The sequence below is a fragment of the Dipodomys spectabilis genome, unplaced genomic scaffold (genome assembly GCF_019054845.1).
Source record: "Dipodomys spectabilis isolate Male_0828 unplaced genomic scaffold, ASM1905484v1 ptg000388l, whole genome shotgun sequence".
NCBI lineage: Eukaryota > Metazoa > Chordata > Mammalia > Rodentia > Heteromyidae > Dipodomys > Dipodomys spectabilis.
The window spans coordinates 2,573,524-2,585,823 of NW_024871065.1; the positions used below are offsets into that span (position 1 = coordinate 2,573,524).

The 12,300-nt window shown below is 58.7% G+C and overlaps 1 protein-coding gene across 1 annotated transcript; it reads left to right on the forward strand.

Annotated features, from left to right (window-relative positions):
• The first annotated feature begins 1,395 nt into the window (after nt 1–1,395).
• Nucleotides 1,396–10,752, forward strand: Acaa1 (acetyl-CoA acyltransferase 1). The gene is made up of 12 exons (XM_042667312.1): nt 1,396–1,689; nt 2,410–2,503; nt 3,698–3,755; nt 5,108–5,187; nt 5,907–5,949; nt 7,934–8,032; nt 8,327–8,407; nt 8,924–9,114; nt 9,196–9,375; nt 9,849–9,904; nt 10,009–10,154; nt 10,378–10,752. Exons 1-12 carry the CDS (start codon nt 1,501–1,503, stop codon nt 10,451–10,453), a joined length of 1,293 nt encoding a protein of 430 aa, XP_042523246.1. The 5' UTR covers nt 1,396–1,500; the 3' UTR covers nt 10,454–10,752.
• Nucleotides 10,753–12,300: the final 1,548 nt, after the last annotated feature.

Genomic DNA, 12,300 nt, shown 5'->3' on the forward strand with positions numbered 1-12,300 from the left:
TGTGTGTGTGAGTGTGTGTTGGTCCTGGGGCTTGAACTTGAGGCCTGGACTCTGTCCTTTAGTGTGTGTGTGTGTGTATGTCTGTGTGTGTCTGTGTGTCTGTGTGTTGGTGTTGGTTCTGGAGCTTGAACTTGGGGCCTGGACTCTCCTTTAGCTTGTGTGTGTGTGTTGGTCCTGGGGCTTGAACTTGGGGCCTGGACTCTGTCCTTTAGTGTGTCTATGTGTCTGTGTGTCTGTGTGTTGGTGTTGGTTCTGGAGCTTGAACTTGGGGCCTGGACTCTCCTTTAGTGTGTGTGTGTGTGTGTGTGTGTGTGTGTGTGTGTGTGTGTGTGTTGGTCCTGGGGCTTGAACTTGGGACCTGGACTTTGTCCTTTAGCATGTATGTGTGTGTGTCTGTGTGTCTGTGTGTTGGTGTTGGTTCTGGAGCTTGAACTTGGGGCCTGGACTCTCCTTGTGTGTGTGTGTGTGTGTGTGTGTGCGCTTGTGCCTGTGTGTGTTGGTCCTGGAGCTTGAACTCAGGACTGGGGCTCTGTCCCTGAGCCTCTCTGTGCTTAAGGCTGGCGCTCTACCCCTTGAGCCACAGCCCGACGTCAGCTTTTGCTGAGTCATGCATTGGAGATCAGAGTCTCACAGCCTTTCCTGCCCAGGGCTGGCTTCGAACCGCGATCCTCAGCCCTCAGCCTCCTGAGCAGCTGGGCTGACAGGCCTGAGCCACCGACATGTTTGTGACGATCCACTGTCCGTGCTGCCGCCGGGGAATCGCATATGGCTTTGCCCTGGACAGACTGACCCTGTCCACAGACTGAGGTCCAGGGGTTTGAGAGCCCGAGGCTGGGGCCAGAGCAGAGGGAACTAAGTGTGTATGTGGGGAGGGAGGGGGTCCGCTTGTCAGAGCAGTCGTGGACGCGACGCTGAGGCTGCGCCCTTGTGGAGGGCGACACATTGCGAAAGTCGGGTGTCCAGTGGGCAGCCCTGGCGGGGATCCGGCGACCTCCACCCTTCCATCAGCCCCCAGGAGGCCAGGCGGGCCGTCCAGCCGGACTTTGGAGCCTCAGACGGGCGACCGAGAGGCGTGGCCTCAGGCAGATCCTCCTCCTGATTGGCTGGCTGCGATGAGCGGGGCGTGGTCTCAGGCAGCCAGTACCCACTTCCGAGTCAATGAACGGGAGGGCGTGGTGTCAGCAGCTAGCGGCTCCTTCTGATTGGCTGGCTTCGATGAGCGGGGCGTGGCTTCAGGCAGCCTCTCCCCGCCAACTTCTGATAGGCTGAAGCGGGAGAGCGGGCGTGGTCTAAGGCAGCCAGTGTCTCTTTCTGATTGGCGAGAGTCGAGGGGTGGGTGGGCACCTTCGGGACGCTTTCGCAAACTCCGGTTTGGCTGGCACACCTCGAGCGGGGGGAAGCGGGGTAACCGGACGGCGGTTGTGCGCAGGCGCGGGCGAAGGTTTTTTTTTATTCCCGATCGCAAGAATCGGGGCGCAGGAGAAGCCGGGGGCGTTGTCCATGGAGTCCAAGGCTGCCGTTTGGAGGCTCCAGGTGCTGCTGGGACATCTGTCCCGCCGGCCCGACTCGGACCCCGGGCCGAGGGCCGCGCCGTGCCGCGGGGCCTCCGCTCAGGCCGCGGCCGGCGACGTGGTGGTGGTGCACGGCCGGCGCACGGCCATCGGCAAGGCGGGCCGCGGGGGCTTCAAGGTGCGGGGACCCCGGGCCGTGCGGAGAGGGGGGACCGCGGGGCAGGGCCGGGCAGGGGGGGACCCCGGGATCGGGCGGAGGGGGGACCCCGGGACCGGGCGGAGAGGGGGGGACCGCGGGGCAGGGCCGGGCGGAGGGGGGACCCCGGGACCGGGCGGAGAGGGGGGACCGCGGGGCAGGGCCGGGCGGAGGGGGGACCCCGGGACCGGGCGGAGAGGGGGGACCGCGGGGCAGGGCCGGGCGGAGGGGGGACCCAGGGACCGGGCGGAGGGGGGGAACCCCGGGACCGGGCGGAGGGGGGACCCCGGATCGGGTGGAGGGGGGACCCCGGGATCGGGCGGAGGGGGGGGCCCCGGGACCGGGCGGAGGGGGGACCCCGGGCCGAGCTGGGCGGAGGGGGGGACCCCGGGCCTGGCGGAGATGGGGGACCGCGGGGCAGGACCGGGCAGAGGGGGGACCCCGGGATCAGGCGGAGGGGGGACCCCGGGACCGGGCGGAGGGGGGACCCCGGGATCGGGCGGAGGGGGGACCCCGGGATCGGGCGGAGGGGGGACCCCGGGATCGGGCGGAGGGAGGGGACCCCGGGCAGACGGAGTCCCCGAACCCTTCCCCAAGGAGGGCCGAGGCAGATGGGTCCCCGGGACGGGCTTGGGGAGTTTTCTTAACTTGGGGGTGCGGATGAGAAGGTGGGGTTCACCCGTCCTGGGCCCCTCCCGGCAGGACACCACCCCCGACGAGCTCCTGTCGGCCGTGATGACCGCCGTGCTGCAGGACGTGAACCTGAGGCCGGAGCAGCTGGGGGACATCTCCGTGGGTGAGGCCCCGGGTCCCCGACACCCCGAACCCCGAGATCTGCCCAGGGGAAAGGCGGCCGATGACCCCACCCTGACCCTCCTCCCGGGGCAGCAGGGCCGCCTGGCCGTGACAGGCCGAGTCCAAGGGCCGGAGGAGGAGGGCTGTGCGTGCACGGGGGTGGGAGCGCGTGCAACGTGTGTGCATGTGTGTGTGTGTGTGTGTGCGTGTGTGTGCACACGCGCATGCGCTGGTACTGGGGCTTGGACTCGGCCCCGGCTCCTGTCCCAGCTTTATCATCGTCCAAGGCCCGTGGTGCTTTACCCCCTGAGCCACAGCTCCACGTCCTGGTCTTTTGCCGATGATGGGGTAAGTGTTCTTGAGGACTTTTCCTCCCCCGGGACGGCTGGGGGCCTCCGTCCTCAGATCTCAGCCTCCCGAGCACTGGGATGACAGGCTTGCTCACAGGAACACCCTGTCTAGACCAGGATGCAAGGCAGACAAGACAAAAGTCTGTCTACTCCAGCCTTCTCGCTGACATGGGGAGAAACTGAGGCCCAGAGAATTTGCCCCACAGCTGGGACTTGACCTCAGCCTTTACCTTCAGTCTACGGCCGGGTCCCATCCTGCGCCACTTCCCTTGACATATAATGAGCCGGTCATGGGTGGCTCCTGCCTGCCAGCCTCGTGATTCAGGAGGCTGAGACCTGAGGACCCCAGTTCCAAGCCAGCCTGGACAGGAAGAAAGTCCATGAGACTCCTATCTCTCATTGAACTCCAAAACGCTGGGAGTGGAGCCATCAGAATGCCAGAAGTGGCACCAGACATGGCTCCAAGTGACAGAGCACCAGCCTTGAGCACAAAGCTCAGGGGCAGCGCTTAGGCCCTGAGTTCAAGCCCCAGGATCGGCACTCATGTGCGTGTGCACACACCAACCTCATTCCCCTCACCCTGGGCTCAGGTCTGTTGGCTGTCACGTTCTGTGTTGGGTTCTCAGGTTATCTGAAGGACAGGCCTCCTGCCCCATCCGTGCAGTTTTGGGGGACAGCATGGTGCAGAGGTATCTGACTGAAACTCTCCTGACTCCAGGAGCTTGTGTGTGAGACCCAGACAGGCTGTTGGAGAATGATCTGGAATACCTGTCTGCTGCTCACAGCTGTACCTTCAGTGCTCAGAGCGCTTCCTTAGCACTGAAGAAGGCTTTCCTTGTTCACAGGCAACGTGCTTCAGCCTGGAGCCGGGGCAGTGATGGCCAGGATTGCACAGTTTCTGAGGTGATCTTGCCTGCTTTTACCTCTGAATTGGCCACTGTGGTTTTTGAGTGGATTCCAGCCCTCCACAACTCAATAGGCCAGCCAGGTGCTGGTGGCATCACGCCTGCCATCCTAGCTACTCAGGAGGCTGGGATCTAGAGGATCGCAGTTCATAGGCGGGTCAGGAAAGTCCGTGAGAGCGTCATCTCCAATGCACCTCCAGAAATCAAGAAGAGGCGCTGTGGCTCAAGTCTGTAGAATGCTCGCAAAAAGGAGCTCAGGGACAGGGCCCAGGTCCAGAATTCAAGCCCCATGATTGGCCAATAAAAAAAATCAGAATGGGATCATGGAAGGATCATATCAATGCAATCCAAAAATCCCTGGGATGGTGTTCTGTGGACCCAACCTTTCCCCTACAAGGAGGAGCAGGGGAGTGACCAGGTCCTGAGCCAAGGTACACAGGGCTGAGAGACTGGGGGAAAGGTCGGCAGTCACGTGATTGTACACAACTCGATTGTGGCTGTTTACACTAGGCCTGAGTGGCCTCTGTCCTCCCATGTCAGATAAATAACCAGAAAACATGCTGATCACTCGGCTGACTTTGCTGGCAGGCTGACCAAGCTGCTAAGCCAATACCTGCACCATCAGCAGAAGTTTGGGGTTGGGCCAGAGCCCAGGGCAAAGGGGTGGGGGTGGGGGGAATGGGAGTCCGCTACTGCTCCGGAAACCTTGGCTTTCAGTGCTTGCTGAGCCAAGATGGGAATGAATGATTGGAATATTCTTTCCTCCCTTTTTTTCTTTTTCTTTTTTGCTGATTCCAGAGCTTAAACTCTGAATCTCCCGGACTGAGAATCTCAAGGACATTCGGACACTGGTGGCTCAGGCCTGAAATCCCAGCTTCCCTGGAGGCTGAGATCTGAGGATCACAGTTAAAAGCCAGCCCGGGGCAGGAATGGCACTTAGACTCTTAACCTCCAGTAAACTACCAGAAAACCAGAAGTGGTTTTGAGGCTCAAGTGGTAGAGCACTCACCTTGAGCAGAAGAGCTGAGGGACAGCGCCCAGGCCCAGAGTTTAAGCCCCATGACCACCACCAACAACAATAAAGAATTTCACAGATGTTTCTGCCAGGGCTGGCTTTGAACCTCCATCATCCAGATCTCTGCCTCCTGGGTAGCAAGGGTGACAGGCATGAGCTTCCAACTCTGGGACTGTTGTATTGTGTTGGGATGGCACCATGCAATGCCCCTTCTTTGGGAGCCCCCGACCCCAGAGGGTCTAAGGAGAAAAGGCTTAGCACAGCTCTTTGTCCAGATGGGGACTGGGAGGAAAGGAAGGGCAGAGAATGACAGGGCCATCTCTCCTCTGTCTCAGCGGCATCCCGGAGACCGTACCTCTGTCCACCGTCAACCGACAGTGCTCTTCCGGCCTGCAGGCGCTGGCTAACATTGCAGGTAAGGGGGTAAGGGCACTGCCCAAGACCCGGACTGGGCATGGTCCTGACACCGCATGGCTGCAGCAGCACCTGGCTGTCTGCTGGGACAGCAGGAAGCAGTTTTGTTTTTTTTTCTTTTTTGCCAGTCCTGGGGCTTGAACTCAGGGCCTGGGCGCTATCCCTGAGCTTCTCTTGTTCAAGTCTAGCACTCTACCCCTTGAGCCACAGCACCACTTCCGGCTTTTTCTGTGTATGTGGCACTGGGGAATCGAACCCAGGGCTTCATGCATACTAGGCAAGCACTCTACTACTGAGCCACCTTCCCATCCCCAAGGAAGCATTTTTTATTCCATTTATTTATTTATTTTGTGTCAGTTGTGGGGCTTGAACTCAGGGCCCGGGCGCTGACCCTGAGCTCTTTTACTCAATCGTATGCTCTACCATGTGAGCCACAGCGCCATTTCCAGCTTTTTGGTGTTTCATTAGACATAAGAGTTGCACAGACTTTCCTGCCCCGGCTGGCTTTGAACCCTGATCCTCTAGATCTCAGCCTCCTGAGCAGCTAGGACAGGTGTGAGCCAGCGGCGCCCCGCAGGAGGCGGGTCTTTGTGAAGACCTCCCGGGCAGTTCCTGGGTCTGGCTTCGCTGGGTCCCACCTGGAGGACAGGTGGGGTGGGGCCCCGCAGCTTGCACACAGCTCCACCGCAGCCCCCTGGTCACGGAACACTTTTGTTGCAGGTGGCATCAGAAATGGGTCTTATGACATTGGCATGGCCTGTGGGTAAGAATTCCTTCCAGTCGGGGAGCTGATAACTGCTGCGATCGTCCAACTAATTTTCCTCTTCCTTGATTCTAAATGATGGTGATTTGGGGGTGCCACCAGCCTTCCCTCTGGCAATGCTGGGAGCAGGTTCCCCACAAATCCAATCTGCTCTGGTGGCCTCGAAGCTTTCATTTCCTGGAGATGTCGGCAATTTTTTGTTTTCAGTGATTTTTATTTTATTTCATTTCTTTGGGTTGTGGGGCTTGAACTCGGGGTCTGGGCACTGTCCCTGAATTCTTTTGCTCAAGGCTAGTGCTCTACCACTTGGAACCATGGCTCCACTTGTGGTTTTTCTGGTGGTTCACTGGATATCAGAGTCTCGGACGTTCCTTCCCGGGTTGGTGTGGAACTGTGATCCTCCAGATCTTGGCCTCCTGAGTAGCTGGACTGACGGGCGTGAGCCACCAGTGGGTGATGGCCAGTGGAGTTTTTCTCAGGAAGCATCTCTGGCCTCTGGCCGACCTTGGCTGACTAGAACTGGGCTCTGCTAACCCATGTTTCAGTAGGGAGACAGCCAAAGTTCACAAACTGGGATCTGGTTGTCTGAGCCTTGTCCCTTGGGTTCCCTTCTTCCCAGGGAAAGCATTGTAGGTGCTCTGAGAAGAGCTAGAACCTTCTGTGAGTTCTCCAGGGCTTTGACTTCGAAGCATGGCACTAAGATTACACGGTTACAAAGCTGTCTGTGTGCTGATGGCTCACATCGTCTTCATAGATAGTCAGAGGCTGAGATCTGAGGATCATGGTTTGAAGCTAGCACAGGTAGGAATGTCTGGGAGACCGATCTCCAATGAATTACCCCATAAATGGAGCTGTGGCACAAGTGGTTTGAGCCCCTGCCTTACAAGAAAGCAAAGAGACAGATTCCAGGCCCTGAGCTTAAGCCTACATTTAAGAAAAAGAAATAAGAATAAAATATCCCTGGGCCTAAGTAATACTGAAATCCCCGCTGGCTGGCGCCTAAGACTTTGACATGTCTGTTTGCCCAGAGCGTCTATTTGGAAATGAGTCCTGAGGCCAGAGTCCCTCAGTGGGGTTCGGGCTGGGTGACAGTCAGAACCCTGACACCCCTCCGTCCCTCAGGACCCGCATTTGTGCTAAGGATTCCTGCTGGGGATGGGTTTCATGGGTGACTGCCAGAGCTTACCCTTGGGGCCTGGTTTTGGTGACACAGTTCCACCCAGTGCTGGGGCATCAACCCATTCAGCTACGCTTGTGTGTGAGGTCATTCTTGCCCATCCTGGGGCTGGACCACAGAGCCTGGGTGCCGCTTTTTCACTCCAGGCTAGTAATGCTCTACCACCTGAGCCATGCTGCTGATTCTGGCTTTTTGCTGCTTCCTTGGAAATCAGAGTCTCATAGACTTTCCCGCCTGGGTGGGCCTTGAACCGCAGGCCTCAGCCACCATGACCCCAATACTCAGTGATGTGCTTGAGGCCTGGGGCTCCGCCCCTGTGCACTGGCCACCGCCACTTCCGGTCAGCCAGTCCACCTCCTCATCCCTGTCTGAGATCCGGGCTTACTGCCTCCACACAGATGATCTGTCTCTTCTCCCTCTGATTGGGCGTCCTAGAGCAGGGCCTACCAGGGCTTCCTCGGAAGCTGCCGATTGGCTGTTCAGCAGTTCACACAGTGTTCTGATTGGTCATGGATGCAGGAGAGGCGTGTGTCCTGATTGCTTATGGATGCAGGGAGAGATCTGTGTCCTGATTGGTCCTGGACTCAGGAAGAGGCGTGGTTCTGATTAGACCTGGGTGCGGGGAGAGGCGGGGTTTGGGCAGAGCTGTCCCCCAGGCCTGCCATGCTGGCCTTGGGCCCGGCCTGCCTTGCAGCCCTTCCCACCCTTCATCCTGGGGGCTCCCTGGCCGTTGGCCACCCCTGATCCAGCGGTGCCTGGTGTGCGGGAGGACCCTGGGGGACTCAGTTTCTCCCTTTGGCTTCTCAGGGTGGAGTCCATGTCCATGGCCGAGAGAGGGAATCCTGGCAACATCAGTTCCCGCCTGGTGGACAATAAGAAGGCCAGAGACTGCCTGATCCCCATGGGGTGAGTGCCAGGCGGGCCTTCCTTTAGAAGCTTCCAGAATCCCTTATCCATAGGGGACCTGGGCGCGCCTGGCACTTAGTGACCACACCCAGCCTCCTACCCCGGCCTATGTGTCCCCTTCCCGGGCCGACCACTCCTGTAGGTGGTCTTCTGCGGGGATCGCAGCCTCCTGGCCAGAGTGTTAGCCTGGGGCCCGAGTCCTCATGCAGTCCCCCATGGCTCAGATCAGGCTTGGGTCCTGGGAGGTCCAGGCCCAGCCCCAACCGCCCGTCGGGTTTGCTGCTTTGCTTCTAGAATCACTTCGGAGAACGTGGCTGAGCGGTTTGGCATCTCCAGGGAGCGGCAGGACGCCTTCGCACTGGCCTCCCAGCAGAAGTGAGGGCTGGGGTCGGGACGGGGATAGAACCCCGTGTGCCCTGAGTCATGTTCCATCAGTACTGGGATTTGAACTCAGTGCCTTTGCCCATGTTTGGTTTTTTCCATTCCAAGCCTGGTGCTTTACGACTGGAGACATACTTCCACTTCAGCTTTTGGCTAGTTCACTGGAGAGGAAGACTCTCCCAGATTTTCGTGCCCAGGGTTGGCTTGGAACTGTGATCTTCAGATCTCAGCCTCCTGAGTGGCTGGGATGACAGGCGGGAGCCACCAGTCCTGATCCTCCTCTCCTTTGAGGTTCAGATGAGGACCTCTAGGGCTCAGGCAGGCCTGGGGTGTGCCCCCCAGGTCACAGGGCCTATGGGATCCTTGGTCCCCGCCCAGAACTGGGCTCCTGCATTTATTTGGAAGGCGTTGTGTGCGGGTGGCCCTGTACCAGGGAAGTTTGGCGGGGCGGGGCAGGGGGGAGGCTGGGAGGCCTGACCCTGTCTGTCTGTCTGTCCATGCTGCTGAAAGGGCAGCCAGAGCTCAGAGCCAGGGCTGCTTCCGTGCCGAGATCGTGCCCGTGACCACCACCGTCCTGGATGCCAAAGGCAACCCCCAAGCCCTCACCGTGTCTCAGGACGAGGGCATCCGTCCCAGTACCACACTGGAGGGTCTGGCCAAGCTGAAGCCTGCCTTCAAAGATGGTGGCTCCACCACGGCTGGTGAGTGGGGCAGGCCCCTTCCCATCCCCACCCCCACCCCCTGCCTCCTCACCTCCTCACCCCACCCCTGCCCCCCCCCAGGAAACTCAAGCCAGGTGAGCGACGGGGCGGCGGCCGTGCTGATGGCGCGGAGGTCCACAGCAGAGGAGCTGGGCCTCCCCATCCTCGGCGTGCTGAGATCATTCGCGGTAGTCGGGGTCCCCCCTGACATCATGGGCGTGGGGCCCGCCTACGCCATCCCTGTGGCTCTGCAGAAGGCAGGTGAGACCGCTGCACCCCTTCCTGGCCCCGATCCCCTCCCCTTTTCCTGTGTGCCATTCCTGGGGCTTGAACTCAGGACCTGAGGCTGGTCCCTGAGCTTTTTTGTTGTTGTTGTTGTTGTTGTTCAAGGCTGGTGCTCTACCATCCTGAGCTAGGGCTTCACTTTTGTTTGTTGCCATTTCTTTTGGAGACCAGAATCTCACAGATTTTCCTGCCCTCGCAGGCACTAAACCATAAACCTCAGCTGATCTCTGCCTCCTGGGTAGCTGGGATGACAGATGTGAGCCACTGTGGCCGCCACTTCTTGCTTTTTGTGCTTAATTGGAGATAACGGTCTCACAGAGGTTCCTGTCCTGGTGGGTCTTGAACTGCGATCCTCAGATCTCAGCCTCCTAAGTAGCTGGGATTACAGGCGTGAGCCACGGTGCCAGCTCATGCTTCACTTTGTCTTGGGGTCTCTCCCTTGTGCGTAGGGCTGACGGTGAATGACGTGGACATCTTTGAGATCAACGAGGCCTTTGCCAGCCAGGTGAGCCTGTGTCCCTTGTGTGTGGCCCTGGGCGCTGGCGGCCCCGGAGGAGGGGTGGGGGTGGCTGGCTCGTTGGAGGCTCCATCTGCTGTGTTTGCTTGCAGGCCCTGTACTGCGTGGAGAAGCTGGGCATCCCCCCTGAGAAGGTGAACCCCTTGGGGGGCGCTGTGGCCCTGGGCCACCCGCTGGGCTGCACTGGTACGCGCCAGGTGGTCACGCTGCTGAATGAGCTGAAGCGCCGTGGAAAGAGGTGAGGGCGGGGAGGAGGCCCGGAAGTGGAGTCTCAAGGGCCGAGGCCTGCGGTTCTCTGAACTAGGGAGGGGGAGGCCCTAGCCTCGCAGCCGGCCCTGGCCTGCAGGGATGGTTGCCTTGTCTGTGCCCTGCACAGGGGGTCTGATTCTGCAGCCTGTTGGTGGGGTGGTGGGTGGTGGATGGTGGGAAAGTCCGGCCGGCTGATGCCCAGGCCTCCCCAGGGCCTACGGCGTGGTGTCCATGTGCATTGGCACCGGCATGGGAGCCGCTGCTGTCTTTGAATACCCTGGAAACTGAGGCCCTGCTGGTGTTCCTGAACTCCCTGTCCTCCGTGGAGTACGGGACTGCAGCCATGATCCACGAGCCCGAGCCCTGCCTCGCCAGATGGGGTGTGGGGACATCGAAGCACTTTATCTAGTTTGGAAAATGTGAAGGCAGATGGCGCAGTCCATGAGGGGTCACGCATGGAGTGGTCCCCACCAGCCCTCTGTCTATCTGGGCACAAGTCGGTGTGGGGCCCCTGTGCCTGGGTCTGGTGTGTAATTGGGGGGACAGCAGGCTGCCATAGGTGGAATAAACGTGCTATATCATCTTGACAGCTGTGTTTTTGTTTTGCTTCACGAAGGCCAGGTTTTGTCCTGCGCTCCTCTCTCTTCAATTTGAACAATTATTCTTCCATCTGTGTCCCTCTTTCTACAGCGGTGTGGCTTGTCTTTTTCCTTTTGCTCTTACCAGGGCTTGAACTCAGGGCCTGGGTCCCGACCCTGAACTCTTTGGCTCAAGGCTAGCACTCTATCACTTCTGGCTTTCTCAGTGTTTAATTTGTCCTACGCCAGCTGGCTTCCAACCTCAATCCTCAGATCTCAGCCTCCTGGGTAGCTTGGATGAGGGGCATGAGCCACGGATGCCCACCTGGCCTGTTTTTTGTTCCACCTTGGGCACATCAGATTCAAGGCCTGGGCTGGATCTCTGTCCTGATGGGCTGTTATGAATACCTCTCAGAACCATTGGAGTCCCAACACAAAAAAGAATCCTTTCAGCAAGACAAAATGTACTTCTACATGAAGATGACAGAGCTGCTCCCCTATTTATACCTAACCCAGCAGGCCCCACCCCTCTGCTCCAATTGGTTGAGCTCAGGTTCACAGTCTGCTTGCCATTGGCTGGTTTGAGCAGGGTGAAAAATATTTACATAGGATATTCCAACCACAGCAGGCCCCACGCCTCTGCTCTGATTGGCTGAGGTCAGGTTCAGTCTCTGCTTGTGATTGGCTGGTGTGAATAGGGCAAACTTATTTGCATCGGTTGCTCCTCCTGCAGCAGGCCCCGCCCCTCTGCTCGGCTTGGCTCAGGTTCCCACTGCACCGGTAGTGTTGGCTGGTCTGGAGAGAGTCAGATAGAGTCGCATAAAATGACTTTGAAAGAAGATTAACAGAGCACAAGTAATCTTAAGATACACTGCCCTCTCAGTTATTTCTGAAACAACCCTTCTTGAAATCTACAGAAAACAAAAACCATGTATTTTAGCAATCTTTTCTTAGCCACAAACAGTTCCTCTTTTCCTTACCAAGAGCCTAGCCAGCAGGCCAAAGTGGGAACTTCTAAGCCTTAGGCCTGAACAGAAGAGACCGTTTTTGTCTCCTGGCTTAACCAGCAGACCGGTTCCCCAGCCCTGGGGCCATGTTTCTTCCCTTAGCCACTGGGCAGGGCCAGGTCAGAATTACTGTCTGGCCCTGAATCTCTCAGACCCTTGCTTTCAGAGCCTCGGGGTGTGGGCTTTCTCTCCCAGCAGGCTGTCCACTCAACACGGACTCCTACAGCTCACTGTCCCTAGTGAGGGTCAGGTGGGGTCACAGAAGCACCCCAAAAGGCCACGGTTAGCCCTTACCTCCCGGTGAAGGCTCCCTACAGAGATCAGCCACACAAGGGACCACCCACCCCCACACCTGAAATGACTTCGTGACCTGGGCTGTCCTGTGTTAGAAGCCGGGCTTGGTGGCTCAGGCCTGTAATCCCAGTTACTCAGGAGGAAGCTGAGATCTGAGGATTGGGGTTCAAATTTAACCTGAGTAGGAAAAGTCCATGAGACTCCCCTCCAATTTACCAGCAAAAAGCTAGGATGGCTGGGTGCCGGTGGCGCATGC